This window comes from Protopterus annectens, chromosome 1.part1 (assembly GCF_019279795.1).
Source record: "Protopterus annectens isolate FY-2018-M chromosome 1.part1, PAN1.0, whole genome shotgun sequence".
Lineage (NCBI taxonomy): Eukaryota > Metazoa > Chordata > Ceratodontiformes > Protopteridae > Protopterus > Protopterus annectens.
The window spans coordinates 1,245,671,123-1,245,694,400 of NC_056726.1; the positions used below are offsets into that span (position 1 = coordinate 1,245,671,123).

At 41.6% G+C, this 23,278-nt stretch overlaps 1 protein-coding gene across 2 annotated transcripts in view; it reads right to left on the reverse strand.

Moving 5' to 3' along the window:
• LOC122809657 overlaps window positions 1–23,278 on the reverse strand; it is a 673,939-nt gene that overhangs the window by 607,134 nt on the left and 43,527 nt on the right. For both annotated transcript variants that reach the window (XM_044081325.1, XM_044081317.1), the window contains exon 2: window positions 20,665–21,015. In XM_044081325.1, coding sequence (XP_043937260.1) covers window positions 20,665–21,015 — 351 coding nt within the window. The remainder of the gene's footprint in view (window positions 1–20,664; window positions 21,016–23,278) is intronic.

The window sequence follows — 23,278 nt, forward strand, 5'->3', positions numbered from 1 at the left end:
CTGGGAAAGAAAGTTGGCAAATGAATGGACTTATTAAGAGCCACAATGGATACCACCTTGGGCAAGAAGGATGGACTGGTTCTAAGGGACACCCTGTCCGCATGAAAGATGATGAAATGCTCCACTGCCATAAGGGCCTGTAATTCAGATACCCTTCTAGCTGAAGTGATTGCTAACAGGAAAGCTGTTTTCCAGGAAAGAAATTTTAAGTCTGCAGTAGCAGCTGGCTTGAAAGGAGGAAGAGTGAGTTTCTCCAAAACAAAGTTAAGGTCCCAGGTTGGGGTAGGAGCTCTCCTGGTTGGACTCAAATTTTTGGCCCCTCTGAGGAACTGCTTGAGCAGTGGATGAGAGAAGAGGGGAGGTTCTGTGTTATAATGAACTGAAATGGCTGAGGCATGGATTTTAATGGAGGAAAAAGACAGGCCTTTGTGAAGCATCTCAGTTAAGTATTGTAAAATCTGAGGTAAATTGTGCGCTGCTGTGCTCACCCCTTGAGAATGGTTCCAGGCACAAAATCTTTTCCATTTTTCAGCATAAGATTTTCTAGTACTAGGCCTCTTTGCCTCTAAAATCATATCCATCACAGGTTTGCTGAGGGATGGTAAAGGAAAGATTATGTAATTAGCCAGGCTGCGAGGTTCAGTGTTAGAAGCTGAGGGTGCAGAATCTGGTTCTCCTGCTGGGACAACAGGGAAGGAGTCTGAGGCAGGTGCCATGGGGATAACCATGACACACTGCGTAGGAGGGGGTACCAGTGCTGGCGTGGCCAGTATGGAGCAATCAAAATCATCCTTGGTTTGTCCTGTTTGATTTTTAGTAGCACTTTGGAGAGCAGAGGCAGAGGGGGGAAGGCATAGACTGATATTTTTTTCCAGCTGAAGGACAGAGCATCCACTTTCCAGGCTTGTTTGTGGGGAGTCCTTGTGCAAAATTTGTCCAGTTGATTGTTCTGTGGTGTTGTCCGTCTTTACCATTAGTTGTCCTGGAAGAATGTGGTCCTTGAAGGCTGTCAGAGCATTCTGTACAGCTAACATTTATTTTTGATTGATATGTAGGTGCATTTGACTTGGGTTCCATTCGCCTTGAATGCACTTCCCTGCCAGGTAAGCCTCTTATGCATAGTCTGATGCGTCTGTTGTTAGGGTTTGGGCAGCATGGGGTGGTGTGAATGGTAGTCCCTTGTTTTGGTGGCAGGCCTCTGCCCACCAAAGGAACTCTAGCCGTAGGTAAGGTATGATAGGAATCATTGCTTCTAGATCCTGAGAATGTTGACACCATAGGCTTTTTAGATACCACTGTAGTATCCTCATATGCAGTCTTGCATATGGAATTAGAAGAATGCAGGAGGCCATGAACCCCAAGGCTTGCAGTATTTGTCTTGCAGATAGCAGGGTTTTTGTGGCCACTTGTTTGAAGTAGGTTGTCAAATGAATTTGTTTCTCTGGCATGAGAAAAGCCATCTGGGAAATTGTATTCAAACTTGATCCCAGGAGTATAATTTGTTGACAGGGTACCAGGTGTGATTTCTTTTCGTTTATGGTGTACCCCAGACAAGTTAGAACCCTTTGTACAAAGGCCAGATGACCCAAAAGTATGTCCCGGCTTTCTGCCTGAATTAGACAATCGTCCAGGTATGGGTATATTTGAATATTTACCTGCACAATGCAATAACTGGAGCTAGGCACTTGATGCATACCCTGGGTGCAGTAGGTAAGCCAAAGGGCAGTGCAGAGAACTGATAGTGTGTGTAGCTTGCTTTGAAGCATAGGCATCTTCTGCAAGATTCCCTGATTGGGATGTGCAGGTATGATTCTTTTAAATCTAGTGTTGCCAACCAGGCATCTTTGCCTAGCATAGGAAGTAATTGGTGAAGAGTCAGCATCTTGAATTTTGGAATCTCCAAAAAGCTGTTTAGAGTAGACAGATCAAGGATAGGACGCCATGAATTGTCTTTTCTGGGTACCAGGAAAAGTCTAGAGTAGAAACCTTGTCCCTTTTCCTCTTCTAGTACCAGCTAAATAGTCCCTATGCTTAAGAGAGAAAGTACTTGTTTTTGGGCCTCTGCCCATTGATTTGGGGGTAGGTCCGGCCACCCGTTTGGCGTTAACAACATGTGTAAGTGAAATCTGTATCCCTGGGACACTATATTTAAAACCCATTTGTCCTGGGTAATGAGTTCCCAGTTCTTTGCATGAAGAGCAATCTTTCCCCCCAAAGGGGCAGTCAGCTGATAAGTGCTTGGACATTGTAAAAGGAAGTCACTGAGACAGATTACCACAGGGGGGAATCTTATTACTCCCAGATTTGGAAGTGGAGGCCCCCCACAGCTTAGTCCTGTGTGTCCCCTGGGACTGAAACCTAGGGTTTTTGCTGTGTCTGGGTTTGGCTTGAAAAGACCTGGAAGGGGCTGGAAAGAGCCAATTCTTAGAGGGCCAGTGCCTACTAAATCTAGGAGGCTGAACTTGTAAGAAATCTTTAACGGTTTGCATACATTTAGCTTTATCTTCCATCTTTTTAAGAACTTCCTCAGCCTTGTTGCCAAACAGGCGGTCCTGAGTTAAGGGAGCATCCAACAATTTAGCTTTAACATGATCAGGCAAAGATTGAGTCTTAAGCCAAGCACGCCTTCTGAGCACAGACCCAATAACCACAGCCCTGCAAGAGGCCTCCAATGAATCAAAACCACACTGCAAAGTGTTTTCCAACTTGTTCAGCAGAATGTATTAAATCATGTAATTCTTTGTTTTCCACACAGTCAGGAATCAACATAATTTTCTGTTTAAGCAATCCAATAACATGTTGTTGATACTTTAACATATGAAACTGGCAGTTTAAAGCCCTAATGGCCAAGGTTGCAGAAGTGTAAACCTTCTTACTCCATCTATCCAGCGCCCTGGAGTCTCTATCAGAGGGGGTAGGATTTTTAGCAGTAGAAGCCTTAATGCCCTTGGGCCCCTGTGGAATAGTCTCTGGATCCACAATAGGATTTTTAAAAAGGAACTTGTGTGACTCGGGGACCCTGCAATATCTGTCAGGTTTTCTGGGAGCAGGAGGCAAGGAATCAGCGGTCAAACTAGACTGCGAAAAAGCATAATCAACAATGTCTAGTACAGGAGGAATAGCTAAAGGCCTATGCTGAGGTAGGAGTAAGAAATCCCTAAGCCTCTTTTTTGAATCAGAAAAATCCTGGCTTTCCCAGTGGAAATGCTCCCTTAGATTATGTAAGGTTTCCCCAAAAGAAAAATCCTCTGGAGGGGAAGCAGAGGGAATGGAGTTTTTGCATCAGAATCCTCATAAGTAGATAAGGGCAAATCCAGATTATCAAAAGAATCAGAAAAAAACAGAATCATGGTCAGAAGATTCATGAACAACTTCAGTCCTAGGGCTCTTAGAAGGGGGGGGGGGGTTGACTACCCCTGATTAGAGTTATTAGATCTTCAGCCATTCTTATCATTTGTTTTTTAGGTATATAGGCCTGAGCATGTGGCCTGGGCGTCGTTTTTTTAGGCATGGCTCGAGATTTAGGCCTAAATGAAGAAGGAGGCATCGGTTTAATATGCAAGTCCATAGGCCTGAATACACCCTCAGAAGCTGGTGCCTGCACAGCGGCTCCGGACCCATCCAAGGTAGAGACATCTGCAGGTTCCATAGTCCATATAAAAGACTCTGAATGGGTCTCAGTAGAGGCCTGCGAATCAGAAGTAGCGGGTATTAGTGGCTGCGAAAGTGTCTCACTGAGTACCGGCGAACTGGCGACTGGCTTAGGAGAAGCATCGTCGGCAGTTTTGGACCTCGGCGGCCTGTCTCTGTCTTTATCTTTGCATTTTTTTTGGAATCCCGATAGTAGGATGGCTAACTGACAACATTTCTGGATAATTAAACTGAGAACCAAAATATTTAGAGGCAAAGATATACCGACGACAGATTGTGCGCTGATTAAATAAAGCAGATAACCGACAGCAAGGTGCATCGTGGTCAGGGCCTAGGCAAGGAATACAGTACGAATTAAAATCTTTATGAGGTATTTGCTTTCCAAAGTAATGCAATTATTAACTTTTACTGACATCGGTAAGGAGCAAGGAAAAAGTTTAACCAACGGGGTACTTAGCTTTAGTTGAAGACTTCGGTTCTGAAACTCGAAAAAGAAAATTTCAAGAGTCGGCCAACTGGCACTTGCGGACTCCTTCTGCTTCGGGCACCGCATGGCAAGAAAGACTGATGTAATGGCCTCGGCTGCATGTTTTATACCCCTGATGACCTGACGTCATGGAAGAAGGGACAGCAACCAATGCAAGACCCAAGACTTTGTTAATCAGGCCAACTGAGGGCTACCTGCACGCAGATAACCCAAATGTAATGACTGCAACAGTGAAACAAGAAGAACATCAATGTATTATGTAGACAGAATTTAATGAATAAGTTAAAAGTACCAATCATTCATATATATGATGTATAAAAGGAGGGCCATAGTCCTAATTATCTTTGAAAAGTTGGACTTTGTACAGAGACAATCCATGCTTGGAACAGGGCTTTTAAATGGTTTGCCTTACTAAGACCATGACCAGGAAGGCTTTGAACAACTTGAACATTTTCTGTCATGGTATCCAGAAGATGCAGCTTAGCAGCGTCCTGAGACAGTTCAGTTCAGTATTACTATGAGTGACCGCACTCAATATCGTCATGAGAGACTACACTGCTTTGTTTGTTTATGAAGCAAACATCTGCAGTTCTTGTGTTCCTGTTATCATTTATGTAAATAAATCTGCATTGTTTTTATACATATGAAATCCCTGCTGCTTTATTCAAGTTCCACAATATATGTATTTGTACACACACACACAACACACATTTAAATCTGTGTATAATATTTGGTGTGAGTTAGAGTTTGTTCATCAGACAAGAATTGCAGCACCAAGTCAAAAATAGAATAATTAGACTGAAACTGTTGTAATGGCTGTCACGATTTGCTGTGGTGGTGATGGTGATTGTGACGTTCCCACTCTGGGCCAGTAATCATGTAGCCTGAATCCTCACCACTGGCACTGGAGAGGGATGTTCACTTGGAACAAAGATAGATACACTCAGTATTTCCAGATTCAACTCTTTGCATCAAGCACAATTTCCCTTAAGAGCATACAGGGAACACACTCAGTCCGAAGGCTGGTTTCCCCTCTCTCTTCAGATCCCAATAAGAGTCCCCACTGGCACAGCTATAGAGTTGAGACCTCAGCTGAGTGTCCAAGCCAAGTCCTCCACCACTCTCTCTGTGAAACCAGTGCTTCATGTCCCTGCTCCAAGCAGTTGACACTGACACTCTTGGAAATTTGATTTACACACACACACACACACACACACACACACACACACACACACACACACACACACACACACACACACACACACCTGGGAAAGGCTGGGACAGATTTACTTCCTATGTCCCTTTCTGCTCAGACTATAAGGTAGTTAACTCCCACCAGGCACTCCAAAGCCAACTATTCTAACGCTCTTACAATGGTACCCAATTAAACTGAGTGAAATTAATATTAATACAAATGACAGTGTTTGGTCAATGCACTACGGCTTTCAGGAGTGGCCAAAGTATGCCACCAAATAGATATAAGTACTCTCAAAGGTTAAAATATGTTCTAAAGGACCAGCCACAATGAAAAGGTTAAATACATTTAATAATAAATAATAAAGGAAAATGAAAATACTAAATATCCATTTAAAATAAACACCAGAGTTTTAATCAGGAAATATTAAAATAACACAGATAAATAGATTCACACAGATACAAAACAACAGTACTTAACTAATCTCACTATATTTTCCTGACTAATCTAAAGAATTACTATTCCCTGGTCACTTACTAGAGTGAGGCAAGATGAGTGTGGTAAGTGGTCTTCATTTTGTCAGGTTCCAAAAACAAACTGCTATGAGACTTCAGTCTCATCTAGTACAAAACATAATTTTTGTTCTAAATTACAGAATGTCATGACATATATCTGGTCATCTGACTTCTGGTTTCCATGCTACCCTCATTGATAGAAACTGCCAGGATTTGTCAATAACACACACATATAACTCTCAGAATTTAGCACATATGTGTCAATAATACACATGCATAGAGTTTTGCTCAGATCTGTTGCAGCTTCTGGAAGTCATAAAACAATTTCAAACTTCTACCCTTCCAGAGTAGCAATTAGTTCAATACTAAAGACAATACAGATGGCTCCCTAGTGCTTGTTTTCCCAGACATTTTGTCTCTGACTGCAATCAGACCTGTAAGATACAGTCCTTATGGCCTAAGCCAGGTAATTTAATTTCAAACTATTTTCAAAGTTAGATTGAGTGACAGCAACTCTTTCTCTTCCAGTATCCTTTTTTACAATATATACATTTCAACAGTTACAATAATACATGTATATTTCTTTTTCTGTCCAGCATGGCACATTGTTGGTAAATTTTTAACACAAGCAACTTTACAAATACATTTTCAACACAAAGCGTCTGTACAAATCCGTTCTATATACAAATGTCATGTAATTCTTTAAAAACTTCCAGCTAGCTGTGCTGGCATATGTTACACATCCACTGTCCTACTTCTCCTGGCATAGCTGGCAATACCTCAGCTCATCACAATGATGATGAAGATGTAGTATAGTGACATTCCAATTCTCTTGGCTTGCTATTTCACTTAATTTAATTTGTATGTTCCTCACACAGACTGACTGAAATGGCACTAAGAAGGGTATCTAGACCCCCATAGTTGAAATCTCAGAAGGGATGTATGCTTCCAAAGATAAGTAAGAAACAACTTCTGACTTAGGATTCCACTGTTACAAGATATAACTAGGTAAAACAGATGATAAGGGTGTAAGGTGCCTTTTTGGCCCCATGCTTGAGAGGAATGCAGAGTGACTGTTTAGGATTATGGGTGAAGCTGTATTGGGTAGGGTGCAGGATGTCATTGTCCATCTTTTGCCAAAGGAGCTGAAAATCATGAACTTGCAGCAGAGAGGAAATTCTAAAATAAGGGAATGGAACACAGACAAATAGTGCACAGCATATCATTCCCTGGGATTATACCTGTGTACGGCTTGGGCGATTCTAGAAGGTCCCCCAGCTTGGACTTCAACATTTAGTTTAAGAAGTAGTACAGCACAAATAGTACTAAGCCATTAATGGTTACTATAGGCTAGTTTGGAGAAAAGTAAACCTCTGTTCCACACTGTAATGGTGGGGAGTTACTCATTCACCTTCAGGGAAAATCCAAGGCCAAGAACACTACTTCTATGGGGCCAGATAACATACTGTGCTGCCTAATACAGCCTGAAACATGTCTTATAAACCCCCCCAGAGGTTATTTAATATCAACATCCAAAAAGGATTCATATCAGATGACTATAGGACAACAACATTCATCCTCTTGCACACTGGTGAGGTGTCAATGGATCCAGGTAATTATATACTCATAAGTTTGACCAGCTTAATCTGTTAGGCTATGGAAAAGATTATTATGGATTTAATAAAATAGGGCATATATAACCTACTAATTCTTGACCCAAGCCAGTATGAATTTATCAAGGACAGATTCTGCCTACTTAACCTGGCTGACTTCTTTGAGAAGGTTAATGAACCAATGGATGAAGGCAAACTGGTACACACTACACCACAAAATGGCTCAAAGCACCATTCCACAGACAGATACCATAAATATCCAGCTAAATACCCAGCAAAATACAAATCCTTATGTAACTCGCTGGATAGCAAACTAGCTCACAAAGAGAACCCAAGAAATTACAATGGCAGTTGACCTCCAAAAAAACAATATCTAGTGGTGTGCCTCCAGATTTCAGTCCATTTCAGTCCAGTCTTATGCACTTACTTCTCAGAGGTCCAAGCACATTTTAAGCTTTTACAGTTGACCAAGTATTTAGATGATTGCAAACTTGGTACCATGATATACTCCCCAGATGACACCAAAATTCTCCAAGAGGACCTTTTCCAAACAGTGAAAACTAGACTAAAATGTGGACATTTCATTAGCATAAAATCTGCATACAGAATAGCATACAACTCCTCACACTTCCAGTAGGATTGTGGGATTTTACTCAGAAATACAAGCTTAAAAAAAAACAATGTGACAAACTGACAGAAAAATATGACTACTATGTTATGCAGCTGAGCTCTGTACCAGAGTCAAACAGATACAGATCGATCTTAGTAAGAATAAGATATTTTTGCTAATAGTTATCGTGCTGCTTTGTTTCAAGTTCCAGTGACCTACTTTGCTGCAGATTTATGTCTTCCTGCAAAGGTTAAACAGAAATGCATGGGTAATGCTAAAGCCACATAAATAGACTCTCATTCAAATTCATTTGTTCTTTTGAAGTGTGTCAGTTAAAAGGTCTGTCCAAAACAGGACAATAACTGCTTGTATCTGAATAGAAAGGTTCCACCGCATATCAGGCAAAGCCTGATTACATACGTCATACTCTGTCTAGATGCATCTGGATTTACTGTACAGTATAGGATAAGCACTTCTGAAAATAATGTTTCCAGATCTCTTATGTCAGTTTACATAGGTGGTTGCACCTGAGTCCTTTACAGCATCACTTATTTATATGCTTATTCCATGCACAGACCCCTTTTTCTTAAAAAAAAAATCACTCTTCATGGTATTTTTGCCACCAGCTCAATGGTTATTGATTCATGCTTCAGCTGTTCCAACATCATCTTATTCTTAGCAAAGAAACAGGTAGAGACATTTGCTTCAGATGTGGGATGATACATTAAAATACAATTTTATTTACCTAATGCCTTCTAGCTACTGAATAGGATTAAAAGTTAATGACTCAATACTGCAAAAATGCAGAAATTAACTGTAATATGCATATGTAGCAATCACTATGTAATTCACTACATGATTCAGTGTCAATACTTTCCTATACTCCCAGTGATCTTTTTCAATGGCAAAACTACATGAAAAAAAAAGGAAATCCATTGCCAGACCCACTGATGTTTTCCGCTAACAAATTTGCAAAAGCTCATACTGAGATAATATTTCAAGATTTTGCTGCTGAATCTGCACATCATGACATACAGCTGTTCAAGCCTATGGTTAGACATGGAGTTAACATAACCATTACTATTTCTTTAACTGCTTCAGAAGTAAACAAGGGTAAATTATTTTATAAGTTTACCTGCTGGCAAAATCAAGAGGAAGCTAGGTTTTGCATCACAAATCTCTCCAAACACATATACAGTAATATCAAAGACTCCCAAAAGTGATTTTGATACTTGTACATGTGAGCCCCAAAACTTAAAAAAAAAAAAAAAAAAAAATACTGGTCAGCAGTAAATGTCAAACTTTGATGTTCTACTTAAATGTTGCTTGTTTAGATGCGGTAGACCCCCTGCAGCCCCCCAGTGTGAGGAACAAGCCTTGACACCCTATAAAGATGTATACCAACTCTGACATGAGTCAGCTTGCAGAAAAAAGGGAATACACTATGAAACAGCAATCTCAGACTTTGTGTAATAAGTTCACATTTTTGCTAATTCAGTCTTACTGTTTTAAGAATTGCATTAACAACTCTCAGAATACCAAAAGGTTACCAAGGGCAACATTTGGCTATAGCCAGATACTGCAGCACTGCTCTCCTGCCAGTGATTTTTGATAACCTCTAAAAAAGCTTCATAACACATACATAAGCATTTCTTAGAGTGATTAAAATAGAACTGGTGGGGGGATGCAGTAGCAAATATTTTAGAAGTGCTATACCAAATTAGCCTTTTGCAAACCCAATCCACTCTGCCTTCTTGATTTTCACATATTCCATCACAGTCATACTGTCTTCACCCTACAAATCAACTTACAGTCTCAAATGTTACTTTCTTGCCTAGTACTCCATTTCAGTCAGGTGCTACTCAGTCTACTGATTTGTTTTATCATCTCATCTGCTTTATCCTTGGTCTCCCATACTTGTTGTTTAACAGGCTCAAGGGCCACCAGCTGGTCAGGAAGAAAATCTCCTTCCTCCCATGCGGCCACTTCCAATCATCTCATACATAGCCTAAACAGTCCAGTTAAGTTTCACAGTTAAGTCTTTTTGGCTTTTAACTTCTTGCTAGCTCCACAACACTGAGCCTTATTTTTTACATCATGGCCACCCCATTCCGGCTCCCAACCATCTTCTTCTTCTAAATACTTTAATGTGACCATGTCTTATTCTTTCATCACTCATCTTCAGTGAAGCAAAAAGCAAATCAATTAAATTACTTTTACTATGTAATTTAGTGGCTGTAAATTTTAGAAAAGAAATTTGCCCAAAGGTACATTTAAATTCATCATGAAATGGTATATATCCACTCATACAGTGATTCTGAAGTAATTTCTAATATCATGTGGTTAGGAGGACCACATCCTAAAATGTCTTCATAATGCCCAGCCTGCAGCTATGATAATATTTCTGCTGGGACGTAGACTAACCTGCTGACCAAAAAAGTGATGACATCAGAATTGCAAAATTTTCTACAGAAGCAAGTTGGAGTGAGCACGAGTTTAAATCCCTTAGCAAGCTAGGCTGGTCAGGAACAAGAGTGTGTACATACACCCAGTGCTTGTTGAAAATTGTCTTGACGGGTTTGCATGTCTCTCATTATCCACCATTTGCCTGGTAGGATCTCACCCACAGACCTCAGGTCAAATGATAAAGGTTTGTTCAAGTTGTTCCAAAGCTGAAGCAAATATAGACATGCCAATGGTGACTTTGGCTGCCATCGGCACATTTGGCTGCATTCTGTTATTCTACTAACAAATGTTAGGGAAAGAAGAGAAGGCACAGGTTGTAAAATTCAGTGGTTGCAAGAGTCATGTTGAGGAGACAACCTAAGGTCTTGCTTGGAACTTTTTATTGTCTTAATCTTAACGTGACCTTCAATCACATGTAAATTACAAACTTAACAGTCTCCGTCCCGTATGTGCCATGTTTATAGTTTCTCTCTTCAGCATCACTCTCCATCCTCTCCTTTTGTACTCTCCTTTTCACTTCCATCTCCAGTTTCTAATATTTATTCCCAGCGCATTAATTCCTCCTCTTCCTTTTCATTCAGTTCCTAAAAGGTTCTTTTGGTGTTAGTTTACCATCTCTTGTTTGCAAACAATGTAGCTGTATCTCTGTCTCTTGTTGTGCCTCTAAGTGAAGCTTAACACAATATTTGTTGTTGGCTTAAATTTGTAAAATCTACTGCCATTCCATTACATCTGCCTGGATGAAAGAGAGAATGAGGGGGAGGGAGGGAGAGAGACAGACAGAGAGAGACAAAAAAGAAAACTTATCAGGCTTATCTCTGTGAAAAGAAGCTTGTTACTTTCATATTAATGGTATCTAACCCGTACCATAAACAGGTTCACAGAAAGATCAGCACTTGGCACTGCTGCTGGGAGTCTGAAATGCACGTGCCATCTTAATACTAATGTACTGAGCCAGTTACCCAATCCAAACAGCCGACAGCCTTGGATGTACCTGATTAAGAATTTATATAACATGTCACAGACATAGTGCCATTGCATATTCAACAGATTTAAATATTGGAACACCTAAGATATTATTCTGATACAAATTTGTGAATATATATTAAAAGTTATCCTTTCAGAAATTAGATAATATATGTCATATTCTTCCAGAAGATGAGAGGCGTGAAGCTCTGTCTGGAATATCCAGATGATACTTAACCACTCTGATAAGGATGTGAAAACAGAAATAAAAATGACTGAGGATCATAAGAGGTTACTAGGCTAATGGCATTGGGGCCCTTATAAGCCTAGCCAAGAGTTTATCCCCCAAAAGAAACCTCAGTCAGCACCTGTCGCCCCTGTCAATCAGGGACACAGGTGGAACCCCTGGGACAAATTTCGGGTTTCCCATCCAGCCATCAAGGTTGCACTTGAAGAGGGTCAGTGAGGTGCTCTGTTTGATGTGTATAGGAAGTCTATTCCAGAGATGGGGCAGCCTCTGGGAGACAAACCTGTCTTCAGCAGGTTTTGTTATTGCCACATATTAGGTTCAGGCCTTTAGAGTGGATAGTGCGGGAGGAGTTGGACTTATGGATATGGAGCATCTCTAATAGAGCAGGTTCCGAGATTGCCTTGTAAGCGAGATACAAACCACCCCTGAACAATCTGTACGATACCGAGTAGAGCGATAGTGATTTGAGCCTGTCTGCATAGAACAGGTGTTGGAGTCCATGGATTCTTTTTATGAGGTATTTCAGCGGCTTTTCCAGTTGGTGCAGATGGTTGGAGACGTACATCCCAAACGGGCCATTATACTCAATTATTGGTCTAATGAGGGAGGAGTATAGAGAGGTGATAACCTACTTTTTTCTGGATGCAATCCCTTTACTTATGACATAAACTAAGTAAAAGGCTTTTCTGACCACTGCCGCTGCATGATGGTCGAATGTGAGGTTGTTATCAACTTTAGTGCCCAGATCTCTCACCACAGGTTGGGTGCTTAGGATGTTGCCGTTCATGTGGTAATCAGTAGGGGGTCGTGTTTTTGCTGAATGGTATGATGATACATTGTTTTGCATTCAGCTTGATGCCATGCCTTAGGTACCAGTCATTGGTTGCTGTGATACCCTCTTGCAGTATGTTAACTTCGTCTGGGGAGTCAATAACAGCAACCAACTTACAGTCATCGGCAAACCTGGTCAGCCACAGGCCTTTTGTCTTTGCCTGTACCTCCAAGAAATATATGTGAAACAGTAGGGGTGCCAGGACAGATTCCCTGGGGAACTCCACCAGTGACAGGTCTGCTAGCGAAGGTGGAGGTGCCTTTTTTGACTTTGAGGGTCCTGTCAGTCAGCCAGTTGGCCAGGCCACCGACCTGATGAGATAGGGATTTACGCCAAGTTGTGTTAGCTTTTTGATGATGCCCGAGTGAGGGATTGTGTCAAAGGCCTTGCCCAATTCAAGGTAAACTGTATGTACTGACTTTCTCTCATCCAGGGCTTTGGTGACAGTCTCAAAGAAGTCTACCAGGTTCAACAGGCAACATCTGACCTTGATGAATCCAAACTGGGTGGAGTCAAGTGCTTGGAGAGTGCCTATGTCCTTGTTTATGAGATCCATAACAATACGCTCCATGGCTTTACAGATCAGACTTGTCAAGCTAATGGGGTGATAGTTTCCAGGGTCAGTAGTGGCACCACCTTTGTGCAAGGGGATGTTTTCCCTTGAGGAGCAGACTTTAGTTCTATTGGGTATGGCTGAGTCCATGCAGTTGTACAAATGCTTGTAAACTGCATTGGCATATAGTTCAGCACAGTTGTCTGCATCCTCTGGGGGGCGGTAGTGTGAAGCTACAAATACCCTCACATAGGAGGTTGTAGTCAGCTTTTGAGAAGTTTTTCAGCTTGATTTCGGCTGGGCGGGGAGTTGGGTGGGATAGAAACTTCAAATGAGACAGTCCGATGATCTGATCTAACCAGGGAAGGACATACTATGATAGTGGTGAAGTGGTCACCCATGTTGGTGAGAACCAAGTACAGAATGTTATCTCCCCTTGTGAGGGATGAGATGAGCTGGTCTAGTGCATTGGAAATGATGAAGTTGAGACAGTGCCTTATTGCAAGAATAATTCACCCAGTCTATGGTGGGGTAGTTGAAGTCACCAAGGATCAAGGTGTTAGAGGATACCTTGATGGAGTCTAATAGATCCAGGTAAGAGGAGTCGGTGTCCTGAGTCACGGAGGGGGGGGTCTATAGCTAGCAATAACTTGGATGGGTATCTTGCCAGCTGTTAGTTGTACCTGGAGTAGTTCCAGTGTGTGTCATGCTGGCAAACCAGTCTGGAGGTGTGGCTGTCCTTGATGAAGATAGAGCTCTACCACCCTTAGTCTTCCCGACCTCATTTTGGGGTTGGAATGTGTGGAATGAGGTATAGCCTGGTAAGGCAGGGGTGCTCTCTGCAGCCCTAAACCACGTTTCTGTAACCGCACAGATATAAGCATCTTCCAGCGCAAGGAGGATTTCCAGTGAGTCCATTTTCAGGTTTAGGCTCCTAGTGTTACGCAGCATGACCTTCAGTTTACTTTTTGACAGATCTTTTATGTTGGAAAGTTTGTCCTTGGGAGATTGCCTAAAAAAGGCACAATGGGGGAGGCTAGAGCCATGTCCAAGATTCGGAAACACAATGGTGACAGGTGAAGGTCATCTCTGGAAAAGTATCGAGGCCTGTCAACCATGTCATCCCAGGCAGACAGATACAGGATCCCCTTGGAAAGACACCAGAAGCCAAGCCAATTGCTGAAGTCAATTATTTTTTTGTTGGTATTGTGGTATCAATTCTTGGTGAAGGTAGGATGCTGCTTTGGGCTAGAGTCATACCTGCCTGTAACACATGCTCTGAGAGTTCAATCATGTCTCTCTTCATATATTCCAGGGAGGTACAACTTAAGTCATTCACACCAACATGTACAATGACAGAGTTATACCTGTACTTGTTGTGCATAGACTTAAGTGCGTGTGTGATGTGGCGGATTCTGGCACCAAACAGACAACTGACCGTGACCTTCTCCTTGTTGAGCCTGGTGAGGGGGACATAGGTGTGTCTCACAATTGAGTCACCAATGACTAGTGTGTTTGGTTTATTGTTATATCTTGTTCGCTGTGATGGTTTATTGTTTTGCTTTATGGGCTGTGTTTGTGAGACACTGGTGTGTTGTCTGCTGTGTGTGATGTGTTTGGTGTTTTGTGTGAAATGTTTGTGAGTGTGTTTTGGAGGTCTCTGCTGTTCAGGTAAGTGTTTATTGAGGACCTCTGCATAGGTGTGTGTGTGTGTTGTGCTTGGCTATGTGATGTGAGTTGTGTGGTGTTTGTGCTGACAATCTCCTCTTTGTCAGGATTATTGACTGTGGCGTGAGAGAGCCTGGACTCCAGGTTACTAATGTACATGCATTTCTTGCAGGTAGAAGAATTGTGTGCTAGGAGAAGAGGGCTGTCAATAAACATGAGGAAGTTGCTACACTGTCTCAGTATACCCATGTTGATAGGAGAAAGTGATGGGAATTGTCCAGACATAGTGTTCCGAATGCTTGGGCAGACTTATGGAGAGGTTTTGTTAAGGGTTTGTCCCCAAGAGTGTAGACCACAAGAACCTTCCTTTAATGTAAAGTAACTGGCCGGAAGAACAAGTGCAAAGACCAAAGCTTAAAATGCTTAGAATAACATAAATTTAATTAGGCTACTAACAAGCAGTATTAAATGCAGAAGAATAAAAACACTTGAAGACTTAAGAGCACACAGCAGACATAAGGTAATAAAGTATGTTGTGTCTTTTGGATTTTCCCGGTTAGTGGTCGCCACAGCGGAACTCCGGTCCACTAATGATTGGCAGTAGATTTTTACGTGCCGAGTTGCCAGCCCTGGCGCACAACCTTCAACGAAGGCACACCCATTCACGCATGTCTCCAGACAGAAGACGCTTTCGCTGAGAATCGAACGGGACAACGTCTTACTGTGAGGCGACAGCGTATGAATAACACAATTACAGTAAAAGCAGCTGAATAAAGTATACATGTTTTTTTTAAGTTGAGAGGGAGGAAACAGAAGATAGTTCATGATTAGGGACCTAAGGAGGTAGGCCTGATCAAATGATCTCTCTTTACTTAGTAAAGTGAGCTAATGAGATACGACAGGGAGGAGTGTTCAAAGTGTCCAAAAGAGGAATGTCAAAGAAACAGTGAATGGCTACTGAATTTACATTTACACTATTGGGAATGGCCTGAGAAAGCCATGAACATTATTTTATTTATTAACCTTTGTTTACTGGGAAGGTCCCACTGGACATCGGTCCTTTTTCAGCAGAGGCCCAGGGAGAAAAGCAGCACAATAAGGCAAATGTTTACAAAGGCAGCAATTACATACAGCATGTGGACTGTGCTGGTCAGTTCCTTAAACAACGGTTTCTAGTCTTAAAGAAAAACTCCACCCTGAAGTCCAAAACCATGTTTTTTCATCATGCAGTGATATTCTATGCTACATTAATACACAGGGTAACCACAGGTTCATAGGTAACTTGTAGGCAATTAGTCTGCATACCATTACAATTCTAGCAAGTAATCCCGGGTGGTAAAAGATAGATCTGAGGAGAATTTGAGGCTGCTCATCCAATTCTCTAGGTTTACCTTGAAGGAAGAAAAGGTACTACTCTCCTTGAGAAGCAACAGAAGTTTGCTCCAGAGGTAGGAGAATCACTGGGATATGAATCTATCATGCTAATGTGTCTTGTTTATTTGTCGATATAGTTCTCTCAACCAGGTATTTGGGGAATCTTTTGTTCTGTGAAGGATCAGAAGAAGAAACAGGGTTAGACCCTTCATTATTTGAAAGGCTAGATACGGATCTCCATGGTGAAGATAATAAGAAACTCTAGTATAGAAAGAGGGCTGACCAGTGTAGTCTGTAAGATTTTTGAGACTACTGATATTTTTAATTAGGAACTTCTGATGTTTCTCAAGTTGAGCCATATGGTTAGACAAAAATATGCCAAAAGGTATGTCACTTGTCTTGTGTACAAGAAGAAGACATTGAGGCTTGGGTATTCGTTTAAGTAGTTTATTGTACACGAACACATCAGGATGGATGGCAGGAACACTCTGCTTAAACTAACTATCTAACTGACTGACTACATTCATGTGTGCTCTCAATCTGGCTGCTAACTCAAAATGGCACTCTTGCTTGTATGTGCTCAGTACTTATATGCACGTGCCCACTGACTGGAATTCTTCTTGAAGGTACATTACACACTCTGATCTACAAGGTACATTATATTCAATAAAGAGTGAAGGAGAAATTAGGGCTTCTACTCTAGAGAACATGCATTTGGAAATCAGGTGAACCAGGCAAACGGATTTCCTAACTACTACAGTGACATGATGATGAAAAGATACAGAATTATGGACTTCCAAGATGGCTGCACATTGATTGACAGCTTAATTTCAGTTCTTGCACTGTGAAAACAGAAACTGAGAAATAAAAGCCAGCGATATTGTCAAATTGGGTATAATTCACTTACTGGCTTGTAAGTACACTGGCTAGATGCCAGCAAAGAAGAAATATTGAGACTCTGAAAGAAAATCAACCAGAAAAAAGTAAAGAGAAGACACTGGCTGGAAAGATTCCTGCAGATGTTCAGCAAACATCAGTTCAGACCAGCATTTGTACAAGAGATGGCTTTGTGTGATTTACTGAAAAAAAATCAAATGTACAAAAATGTGATTACAAATGCTGGCTAGGTTTACATAGGCCCTTGGGCCGATAGCCTAGTACCTACCTATGAACCTATGAGAAAGAATATATCAACTCAAGCAAAAAAAGGATGGGAAAAACATCATGAACTAGAGCATCCCTCAGGGATTCCCACTGTGGGAGGATTAGGGCAAAGTAGCTGCTGCATTTGTTGTTCGTGGGGTGGGGGGTGTGAATAGATTGCAGCAAGGCTGGCTCCACTGACAGAAAACCATGTTTACAGCCTTTTTGTTGAGGGTCCATTCATAAGGTAGAAGAATGCACCTGCTAAATTTGTGTGCTATTACACTGGACTTCCCTGTAATGTGCAGTTGGAAGAGAACACCCACTGCCACACTCTGAGAGCTTCTAGATCCAATGGGTAGGATTTGGTTACTCTCGTTTTGCTGATGTACTAGAAGCCTGACATGTTGCCCAACTATACTGCAGCTGTCCCCAAAGAGAGAGCATCATGAAATGCCTGCAATGCTAATGGCACTGCTCTCATCTCCAGGACATTTATATGCAAATTGGCTTTTTCAGGGGACCAAGTGCCTTGGACTGTCTTTCCCAGACAATGCACCCCCAACTCTAGCTGGAAAGCATCTGTGATCACTACGGCTTTGGGCTGAGGTGGAATGAACAGATGACAAAGCCCTTTTTCAGTGGAGACCCAGGGAGAAAAGCTCCACAATAAACATTCAATAATTAGACATAAAGTACATCAAAAATTTACAAAGACATAAACAATAGAATTTAATATTACTGGTACTTTGAACAAATATTGTGCCATAAGAAATACAGATAGTCCTTAAGTCTTAGAAAAGCTAAAAAAACTGTGCAAATAAAATTGGCTAAGAAAAGTATAATAAAATTAAAAGAATGGACAAATTTATGTTACAAAAAAGAAACAGAAACAGAAACAGAGAGGAGATAAGCAAAGAGTGATACAGTTGCCATAAAGAGAAATAAGGAGAAATATATGGTTTCACAGATGTAGAAGTATGAATAAGAGAGAAGATTTAGTCAGGAGGAAGATAGCACAGACATAGTGTACTTTTCTTAAAGTGAAATTTTACTGACTTTCCTAAGGATGCAATCAGTCGTGATGGACTTGGGCACCCAGGTTGATAGCAAACTCACTTTTGACCACCATATTGCCCCTGTTGTATGGAAATCTTTCTACAAGGCCCACATTATTAGGAAGGGTATCTCAACCAGGGACAAGAAGGTCATAACATCCCTGTATTCTTCCCTTGTAAGACCCATTATTGAGTACAATGCCCCTTTTGGCATTTACCTCACAAAGCACCTGCAGCAGCTGGAGAGACCACAGATGTTCCTCACCAGGAGAATCCAGGGCATAAAATATCTACCCTACACAGATAGGCTAAAAGCCCTGTATCTCTACTCAGTCTCATAAAGACTCCTCAGTGGTGACCCCTGTCTGGCATACACAGCAATCTCAGACCCAGCCTTGATGGGACTGCTGCATATCCGCAAGTCCAGCTCCACTCGAGTAACCTGCAAGCTCAACCTCAACCTGGTATGTGACATCAACAGGACTTGTTGACAGGACAGATTTGTGTCCCTGAGACTCCCGCTTCTGTGAAACAGATTCCCTCTCCACATAAAGCAGACTACCTCACTAACCCTTTTTAAGCGCAACTTGGATAACTGGATGGGGAATAGAAAATTCACCCCTGGTTACACCCATGTCCCTGCTGCACAGGTTCATTAGGTACTGACTTATTGGAACATAAGCTAAATTCTTGGCCAGGCTTGTAAGGGCCTCAGGGCCAACAGCATAGTAACTTCCTGTGATCCTATGGGTGATGCCACTACCCCAGCATTAGTACACTGATATCTTAGATATCAAATAACCACAACAAAGTGCAAACCCAAGCTGCATAACAAAGATTTGTTTTGAACCAGGGAACTAAAGCATTATGAGGGCTGTCAGTTTGAATATATTCTTTAAACTTCAAGGAGGTGCAGTCTCTTAAAATAGAGACCACAGAGGTCCCTGACCAGGAAAATCCACGGTCTCAAACAGCTATCCTATACAGATAACCTAAAAGCCCTGTCCCTCTACTCAGTCACATACAAACTGCTCAGAAGTGACCTGTGGCTGGCATATAAGGCTATCTCAGACTCAGCCTTGATGGAGTTGTGCATATCCATAAGTTAAACTCCACTCGTGCAACCTGCACACAAGGTCTCAACCTGATCTGTGACATTAATAGAACTTGTTGGCAGGATAGATTCATGTCCTCAGTGACTCCCCCATCTGTGGAATAGACTTCTTCTCCATGTCAAGCAGAGTACCTCACTAGCCCTCTTTAAGAGGAACCTGGATGACTGCATGGGAAATAGAAAATATACCCCTAGGAACCAACCTGTGTCCCTGCTGGACAGGGAAACAGGAGTTGACTTTGTGGGAACATGGGTGAAATTCTTGGCTAGGCTTATAAGGGCCTCTGGGTCAATAGCCTAGTATTGTCCTATGAACCTATGTGTTCACGTTTCAGACACTGAAGTTGCAGTTTTGGTACAGTTCAGATATGTGTGAACATCACTGTCCACAGGATTGTTGACCCATTACATTGGTTAATGACAGTACTAGGGGTAGTGCTTCTCTCTGTATCACCAGCAGCACAAGATGTGCTTTGTACTCTGCAAACTCTTGCCTTATGCTCACAGGTCAGGCATGAAGCATCACCATGGATTTATTTTCTGTGGGAGATGCTTACTTATGATGGAGCCACAAACTGAGCTGAATGTCAAACTTTATTTACTTTAGTGGACCTGACTTTTTCTCTGAAAACTGTGCTTTCAGATAGATGTTTTTTAGAGTTATTATTTGTTTGAGCATTAGTAACAGTCTTTACATACATCCACTTTCTGTAATAGCAACAAAACATTCCTTTTAGGCAAGCCTTGATACAGTTGGTACTACAAGTAAATATGCTGTGTGCTGGACAGAAATTACCTACTTCCAGTACATCAGCCACACAGTTGTGATGTGCATCTCACTATATATTGCTGTCTTTTTATATGTGCTGTCAAAACATATTCTCTCCACATCCTCCCCAACATTTTGATACCACAAGTCAACTTTTCAGACTGTACCTCCCCTTTACAAATTCTTGTATCCACCACTGTAGGCACATTAGTAGTGAAATGAGTAGAGGTTAGATGTACTCACAATAACTGGCAAACCACATGACGACAATTTCCAATATAATTTCAGAAAACAGTCAAATATTATAGCACACAACTGCTCAGGATTCACTTAAACAATAACGCTTTAGAGGAAAATGCGGTTACATGTACTTAGAGGTAATATAACAAAATAAAAATACCTGGTTCTTGAGAATTATTATGATCTCTGTTCTGTGCTTCCTGACAATCCTGGGCTTGATTTGGAAGTTCAGATTTAACTGGAGACTGGTTGACGCTATCCTGGTCCACTCCAAATGTTATGATTTGTGGTCTGACAATGGGTGGCTGCAAGTCATTGTCTATCATTACTATATCTGGCAAATCCTCTAGCAAACTAAGCAGTGACTTGTATCCATATTTTGTGAGGCAAAGCTGTATACCATGAATCTGATGAAATACACCAGCAAATTTTCCAAATTCAATTCCCTGTGGATTCTGCAGGACCACTTTTCGAATATTTTCTTTCAAATGTGAGTCTATTAGCTGTTTACCTACAGTGATGAATGAACACTTAAATATGGAAAAGTATGCACATGAATTATATGACTGCTGATTTAAAATTTATAAATACTTCTAGCTCAGAGAAGACTTATTTATGTCTCATCTATACATGCATACACAAACACACACATGCAAATACATGTAAATTTTGCCAAACAAAATGCCTAACTAAATGCACATGGTGACAGATTCTATACAAACACTAAAAGTGTTTCATTTCTGTGGAAAACTACTGCATTTTTTCTTTAAGTAAAGAAATATATTTAAGATATTCGCTGTAAATAGCAAGTGTTCACTTAAGGTAGACAGAAGCATATAGAAATAAAGTACAGTTTTGTACATGTACCATAAATGTAGATGTTCGAGTGCATTCACTGTTGCAGTCATTACATTTGGGTTATCTGCTTGGAGGTTGCCCTCAGTCGGCCTGATTAACAAAGTCTTGGGTCCTGCATCAGTTGCTGTCCCTTCTTCCATGACGTCAGGTCGTCAGGGGTATAAAGCATGCAGCCGACACCATTACATCAGTTTTTCTTGCACCAGATGTCAGTTGCCCCCCTAATGGCAAAGCAGTTAAATATAAAGTACAATGATATACCTCCAACAAAAAAGCAAATACACCAAAAAGTCTTTTAAGCATAGTAAAGGAAAGTAGAGGTATAGCCAAAAGAAGTTAGGGGGTTAGAGGGAGGGTAACCATGACTGCAACAGTGAATACAATCGAACATCTACATTTATGGTAAGTGTACACAACTGTACTATGTTCTTCATGTTTCACTGTTGCAGTCATTACATTTGGGTAGATTCCCAAAGCTATGGTTTGGAGGAGGAATTTAGATAGCATTAGGACCAGCTATAAGGCCATGCAAGACTTCAGAGGCAAAGCCAGCTCTGGATTTAGAGAAAATTGGCAAATGATAATGTTTGGTGAAAGTATGTACAGAACTCCAGGTAGCAGCTTCTAGGATGTCCCTGGTATGGACACCTCTGAGAAAGGCTGTAGAGGTAGATGCAGTCCTGGTGGAGTGAGGTCTGATCCCCTGGGGGACAGGTTTTCCATGGTGCTTATAGCAGAAATTAATGCAATGCCATATCCATTTAGAAATGGTTTGCTCTGAAATAGCCTTCCCCTCTGGCCCTGCAGCAAATGCCACCAGCAGTTGTTCAGATTTCCTTTAAGGTTTAGTCATGTCAAAGTAGAATCTAAGTTGTCTGTGCGCATCTAAGGAATGCAGTATCCGTTCCCCTTTGTTCTGTGGATTGGGAAAGTCGGTTGGCAAATGAGTGGACTGATTAAGAGCCACACTAGATACCACCTTGGGCATGAAGGATGGATTGGTTCTGAGGGACACCCTGTCCACATGAAAGATGATGAAAGGCTCCACTGCCATAAGGGCCTATAATTCAGATACCCTTCTAGCTGAAGTGATTGCTAAAAGGAAAGCTGTTTTCCAAGAAAGAAATTTTAAGTCTGTAGTAGCAGCTGGCTTGAAAGGAGGAAGAGTGAGTTTCTCCAAAACAAAGTTAAGGTCCCAGGCTGGGGTTGGAGCTCTCCTGGGTGGTCTCCAATTTTTGGCCCCTCTGAGGAACTGCTTGAGCAGTGGATGAGAGAAGAGGGGAGGTTCTGTGTTACAATGAGCTGAAATGGCTGAGGCATGGATTTTAATTGAGGGAAAAAGATAGGCCCTTGTGAAGCATCTCAGTTAAGTATTGTAAAATCTGAGATAAATTGGGTGCTGTTGGGCTCATCCCTTGAGAGTGGTTCCAGGCGCAGAATCTTTTCCTTTTTTCAGTATAAGATTTTCTAGTACTAGGCCTCTTTGCCTCTAAAATAATATGCATCACAGGTTTGCTGAGGGATGGTAAAAAAGAGATTATGTAATTCGCCAGGCTGCAAGGTTCAGTGTTAGAAGCTGAGGGTGTAGAATCTGGTTCTCCTGCTGGGACAACAGGGAAGGAGTCTGAGACAGGTGTCATGGGGATAACCATGACACACTGCGCAGGAGGGGGTGCCAGTGTTGGCATGGCCAGTCTGGAGCAATCAACATCATCCTTGGTTTGTCTTGTTTGATTTTTAGTAGTACTTTGGAGAACAGAGGCAGAGGGGAGAAGGCATAGACTGTCAGGTTTTTCCAGCTGAAAGACAGAGCATCCACTTTCCAGGCTTGTTTGCAGGGAGTCCTTGTGCAATTTTTTTCCAATTGGTAGTACTGGGGGGAGGCAAACCAGTCTACAACTGGGCTCCCTCATTTG